The sequence below is a fragment of the Adiantum capillus-veneris genome, chromosome 21, assembly GCF_014529385.1.
Source record: "Adiantum capillus-veneris isolate H3 chromosome 21, ASM1452938v2, whole genome shotgun sequence".
Lineage (NCBI taxonomy): Eukaryota > Viridiplantae > Streptophyta > Polypodiopsida > Polypodiales > Pteridaceae > Adiantum > Adiantum capillus-veneris.
In genome coordinates this window covers 2,424,325-2,430,610 of record NC_140951.1, presented here as the reverse complement: position 1 = coordinate 2,430,610, position 6,286 = coordinate 2,424,325, and the positions used below count along the sequence as shown (strand labels likewise).

The 6,286-nt window shown below is 44.8% G+C and overlaps 1 protein-coding gene across 4 annotated transcripts; it reads left to right on the top strand.

Annotated features, from left to right (window-relative positions):
- Positions 1-706: 706 nt before the first annotated feature.
- LOC147430456 (putative pentatricopeptide repeat-containing protein At3g01580) lies at positions 707-4,750 on the top strand. 4 transcript variants are annotated; one of them, XM_086493084.1, is made up of 2 exons: positions 708-1,821; positions 1,918-4,750. In XM_086493084.1, exons 1-2 carry the CDS (start codon positions 981-983, stop codon positions 4,506-4,508), a joined length of 3,432 nt encoding a protein of 1,143 aa, XP_086349210.1. In that variant the 5' UTR covers positions 708-980; the 3' UTR covers positions 4,509-4,750. The 4 variants fall into 4 exon arrangements, with proteins under 4 accessions (XP_086349209.1, XP_086349210.1, XP_086349212.1 ...); XM_086493086.1 differs by having other exon boundaries at positions 1,351-1,571; positions 1,708-4,750; XM_086493085.1 differs by having other exon boundaries at positions 1,351-1,571; positions 1,687-4,750.
- Positions 4,751-6,286: the final 1,536 nt, after the last annotated feature.

Genomic DNA, 6,286 nt, shown 5'->3' with positions numbered 1-6,286 from the left:
AATTTGCCTTTTTCTCTTCCACCCTGCCCTCTTTTTCTCCCCCCCCCCCCCCCCCCCCCTCAGGATTATTTGACACCACTTGTGTCAAGTGGGATCAATGGTCGCTATCAAATTGGGGCGACGAAATTGGTTTTGCGCCGTCCGATGGCGAATTAATCCTCAAGTGGTCGCCATGTGATCACAATCGAAGTGAACCCCAAGGAAACTCAATGTGAACATCAAGTGATCGCCAAGTAATCCCCGTGTGATTCCCAATTGAGATGTGATCACCCTGTGAACCTACCTATTCCAAAGTGATCACCGTGTGACCCCAACCATTCTAAAGTGATCTCCAAGTGATCATTGTGTGACCCCAACCATTCCGAAGTGATCTTCAAGTGAACACCGTATGATCCGCATCCCGTCACTTTTGCCATATCATACTATATTCTCACCCTCTTTTCAAGTGGCGCGCGATAGCTTAATGGGAGAGCCAATGTCTCCAGTGTGGGAGGGTGGTGGGTTCAAATCGTGGGGGCAAACCAGTCGGAAACTTTTTATTCTTGGGAATAAACGGACGGTCCACATCTTTCAGAGATCCTGGACCGTTGATCCCACCTGACAAAGTGGTGTCAAATAGTCCCGTGCCCCCCCCCCCCCCCCCCCCCCCCTTGCCCGTGAGCACTTCCACCCTCATGCCTTTACTCTCGAGCCAATGGAGCTGTGCCATGCAAGCAAAGGGACTACCGCCTTGTGTGAACGACAGGGCAGCGGCGGCAGAACTGTGAATCTTCCGCCTGGAAGGTGGAAATGTGCTTCTCTTCCACGTCTCCAATCTGAACCCACCCTTAGTCTTGGCCTAATGTTCGAACTCACGACGTGCTTCGGTTGATCTGACAGGGAGCTAGGCCGGCGATGGTGAGAGCATGCGACATGGGTGCTGCGTCGCTCGTCTCTGCGGTACTAGGGGAACAAATGAGGAGGAGCTATGAGGCGGTGCAATGGCGCCGCTTCTGCTCTGGTGGAAGAACGCCAGACCTGGTTTTCGACACGCATCTCCATCCAGATCGCTCCAGCAGGAGCAACAACAGGACATGTTTTTCTCACACTTCCGATCTTATGGCCCTGAGGAGTATGTCCTTCAAGGTCTCCATTTGGCTCCTCGCAAAGTCCACACTTGCCACGCAGCATGCTGCTTCCCTCAAGATGGGAATTACCATCACCATGCTAGCAGTACCCATCATGGTCTGGCTCGAGGCATTGGGCGCCTTATCTCCATGGCCCTCTCTGTTGACGATCACTGCGGCTATTGTTTAGACAGAGTTCACGATGTTAGAAGTGGTACTGTTGCATTTCCACAGATGGGCTGTAGATCTTCTGACAACAGTTTGCATGATGAAAATTTTCTTCAAACTTTTTGCAAGAGTGGGCATCTGGATACTGCTATTGATTCTCTTTGTCTCCTGGACACGGCTCCCTCCAATCGTGTTTTCACTTTCCTTCTCAAGCTATGTGCCGAGAGAAAGTCTTTGCAACAAGTCAAGAAAGTTCATGCTCATATCCTCCAACAAGGGATGGAGTTCGATATCACGGTGAGTGACCACTTGGTTGTGGCACTTGCAAAATGTGGTGGCATAGGAGATGCTTATGATTTACTTCACAAGTTGCCTTATAATAGTGCCCATTCATGGACTGCCATAATTGCAGCTTGCGTGGATTCTGTTTCAGCTCAGGATGCTCTGCATATGTACGAGAAAATGCAAGAAGTTGGTGTACAACCTAATAGTTATACCTTTGTGGTCCTCTTCAAAGCTTGCAGCAGCATACCTGACCATCAACGAGGTAAAGAACTACATTCCGATGCTCAAAAAAGAGGTTTTTTACCCAATGTTTTTGTTGAAAATTCTCTTTTAAGCATGTATGGAAAGTGTGGTGCAGTTGAGGAGTCTGAACATGTATTTTGGTCAATGTTGCACCGCGATGTCGTATCATGGAACTCCATGCTTGCAATGTACATTCAGCACAGTAAGGGGGAACTTGCTTTGTTGCTGTACAGGCAAATGCAAGTAGAAGGTGTCAATCTCGATCAGCATACATTAGTGTTTGCCATTCAGGCTTGTGCCAGCCTTGTATCTGAGGATGCACCTAACAACAGGGAAGGATATCTAAGCAAACTAGCAGCTCCAGAAATAGGACAGGCTTTACATGCAGACGCAGCGAAGGAGAACTTGTCTTCAGATCTCTTTGTCGCTACTGCTCTTTGTGGCTTGTATGCAAAAGTTGGACTTGAGAAGCATAGCGAGAGTGTGTTTGCTAGCTTGTCCTGTCGAGACATTGTATCATGGAATGCAATGCTTTCTGCTTATATTGAGCGAGGTGAGTGTGAAAAGGCATTGCTACTGTTCAGGCAAATGCAGGAAGAAGGCATGAATTCAAACGAGCTTACATTTGTGGTTGCCCTGAAGGCATGCAGCACCATAGCAGAAAAGCAAGATGGTCTTAGTGGCGATGGATACACATCAAATGTGATTCCTCTCCAAATTGGTCGTGCTCTCCATGCTGATGCCCAACGAAGGGATTTCATAACTGGCACCTTCTTTGGTACAGGTCTTCTTAGTATGTATGGAAAATGCGGTGCTATCTTAGAAGCCGAGCATTTGTTCAGTTTAATGCTTGAATGTGATACAGTTTCCTGGAATATTCTTATCTCAACATACATCCAAGAAGGCCAAGGAGAGAAAGCTTTGCGTCTGTACAGACAAATGCAAGAGGAAGGTGTGCATTTAGACCACCATACTTTAGTGTCGGCCCTTCAGGCATGTGGCATCCTTGCGGAAAAGGTGGAAGCTTTTCTTGTAGATGGACAAGCAGTTAAAGTTATGCCTCTGGAGATTGGACAGGCACTGCATGCAGCAGCTTATAGGAAGTGTCTTACTTCTGATATCTATGTAAGCAATACTCTTGTGAGCATGTATGGCAAGTGTGGGATCATAAGGAAGGCAGAGATAGTCTTCAGTACGCAACCTATTCATGATGTTGTTTCATGGAACTCAATGCTTACAGCTTATATTCAGCTGGGTCTGGCAGGGAAGGCATTGCTGCTATACAAACTGATGCTAGAGGACGAGAGCCATCCAGATCAGTTGACTTTTGTCATCCTTTTGCAGGCATGTGGCATTCTGGCGGAGAAAGAAGAAGCGCATGCGAGTCGTAGGCACAAAACCAATCACATTGCATGCGAGATTGGACAGGCTTTACACGAAGATGTTTGCAAGAGGGGATTTGCATCAGACATACAAGTTGCCAATACCCTTGTAAGTGCATATGGAAAGTGTGGGAAAATTCATGAGGCAGAGCTTGTATTTGTGGATTCCCCATGGCATGGTGTTGTAGCATGGACTGCAATGCTCTCTGCATATGTCGAACAGGGCCAAGGAGAGAGGGCTTTGCAAATGTACAGTCAAATGCAAGCTGAAGGTATGAGTCCCAACCACTTGACTTTCATGATTGCCCTGCAGGCATGTGGCATCCTTGCCGAGAAAGAAAAGGCACTCTTTGTGGAGGGAAGGTCTCTGAAAGCCTGCTCTCTTGAAATAGGAAAAGCTCTACATGTTGAGGTTCTCATGACTGGGTTCGATTTAGAAATCCTCGTAGGTACCCTTCTTGTGACCATGTATGGCAAATGTGGAGCCATTGTGGAAGCTGAAAACGTTTTCTTTGCTTCACCACTTAAAGATGTCAACATTTGGAATGCGATGCTTTCTATATATGTTGCACAGGGTAAAGAAGGACATGCTGTTGGGTTATATGCAATGCTGAAAATGGAGACAATAACAGTAGATGATGTTACGTACCTCTCCATTTTGCAAGCCTGCTCTGAAACAGGAAGCTTAGAGATATGCAATGAGATTCACTTTCATCTTGTTTCTGCAGGATATGATTGGATATCATCCATGGCAGCCACAATAATTCATACATATGGGAGTTGTGCGAGCATACCAGAAGTCGATGCCCTCTTTGACGGGCTTCCGAATCCTGATGTGGTGTCACTGACTGCATGCATATCCTGCCATGCCGGAGAAGAGAGCCTCACCGCAAGTGAACAGGTGTTGGAAGTCGTAAGACTGGCTGGAATGAAACCAGATGGAGTTTTGTTCACATTGATTCTCTCAGCTTGCAGTCATACAGGTCTTGTGGTTGAAGGTCTGGAGTATTTTTTATCCATGAACCAAGATTATGGCATAACCGCTAGTCTAAGGCATATCAGTATCATGGTAGACCTTCTTGGACGTACAGGCAACTTCAAGAAGGTAGGAGACCTTCTGAAGAGGATGCCAGAGCAGGATGATTATAGCTTTTGGTTGAGCTTGCTGGGTGCATGCCGTCTTCACAGCAATATGGAGCTGGCAAAGGAGGCATTCAGTCGTGCTGTAAAGCTGCATCCTGAGCAAGGAGCTTCTTATATTCTCATGTCAAATGTCTATGCAGAAGCCGAGTTTCAAGAATGTCTGATTTTGACGGAAAACTAAAAAGTTGAAAGTATCTTCCTTTGTATGGCAAAAAGTTGTAATGACAAGTCTCACATACCACACACAAAAAGAATGAGGTTGAAGTACTTGGAAGCCTTTGGGAGAGCTGTAAATAGTATGGACAGGCTTTTGGTGCATATTACATTCTGTATCTGTCACAAGCAGATTACTGCTATTAGATCCGAAGTTAAAACTGTTAAAGTTTATGCATCTCAAGTGAATGTTTGGTGCTATTTTAATCATTTATTTTGTCATTTTAGGTATTTATTTTACTGATTTCACATGAGTCTAGGTCGGGCAATTTATGTGGGGTATTTTAGGTCCCCAGGAGACTATATAAGCACCCCATTGTATAATCATTCTTTTCAACGCCAAGTTGGTTGGTTTGAGCAATCTCTCTCTCTCTCTCTCTCTCTCTCTACGCTTTTGCATCATTGATGTTGCCATTTGTGACTGGTGGATGAGTTGTGGAGAGGAGATTTTTGAGGGCTTTGCTATATTGGATCTGTTGCATTGGCTTTGCTTCACTGGTCGAATGCCAGCGCCAATCGATCCATAGATGACTTTCCTCATTGGAAATTGATCCTGTTGCTTTGGTTTCTATGAAAAGGGTTATGGGGCATCGTTGACAACTCGGAGACAAGACGCGGACAGTTTGGCAACAATAGGTGAACTTGACTTTAGAATGACGAGTATCTTTATTCATGCGTTGATTGGGATGCGAGTAATGTGAAGGTGATGTAAGCCATTATTCAAGCACTTACGAAGGAATCTCTCCCACGGTATAGACTTTGGAAATTACCAATAGAATGTGGTCAAAGCTCAGAGAAATGTTTGATAGAGACTCTACAATGCAAACTGTCACCTGTCTTGGACATTTATAGTTTTAAGCTTGACTTCCTTGTGTCCTTTTTGATGAAGCTCTAGGCTATGGAAAGCGCATTGACTTCTACTACTCAATAGTTAGTTGCCTTGGTACTTATGAAGTTGCTTGAGGAGTAAGAGACGGTGGCAAAGGCATTATGCTTGCAAATCACAACGGAAAAGCTAGAGTTTGATGATCTAAGTTCCTTTCATTGAGGAGAAATTTTAGTCTCCCAAGGCAAGGTGCAAGTTTTGAGAAGGGACGAATCGGCACATGCCGCATTGGAAACTAAAAGGAAGTCTTGGAGCCGTTGTTACAATTGTGGAAAGTGTGGCCACTTGTCTCTAGATTGTAAATCCAAGGGCAAAGACATCTCGCAAAAGAATAAAGGCAAACTTGATGAGGACAACATTGACAATGATTCTACCATGACTCTACGAACTCTGTTTGGCCACTATTGGGGTGTCCATGGTAGCTTTTTCATTGACTTTTGAGCTATAGAGAGTGTTCAAGTTTATGCATCTCAAGTAAACGTCTAATGAGATCCTATGTATTTAATTTGTCATTTTAGGTATTTATTTTACTTATTTTGAGAGTCTTGGTTGGGTAATTTATGTGAGGGGTATTTAAGGTTCCCAAGGAGAGTGTATAAGCAGCACGCTGTCCCCATTGTATAATTATCTCTTCATTGTCAAGTTGGTTGGTTCGAGCCATCTTTCTCTTATTGTCTCTCTCAAACATTCTCTCTATCTCTACGCTTTTGCATCGTTGACTTTGACATTAGTGTCATTATTTTGGAGCCTTTTGTTATGTTGTTGGCACTTCAAGAGCAATCGATGAAGCCTTTATTTCAAAAGGAGCTCTGTGTGGCAAACTTTTTGTTGTGTCCATTAACTTATGGTCTCTCTCTCTC

What these genes read in the sequence shown, in the direction of transcription:
- LOC147430456 (XM_086493083.1), top strand. Translation starts at nt 981, where the DNA reads ATGGCGCCGCTTCTGCTCTGGTGGAAGAACGCCAGACCTGGTTTTCGA.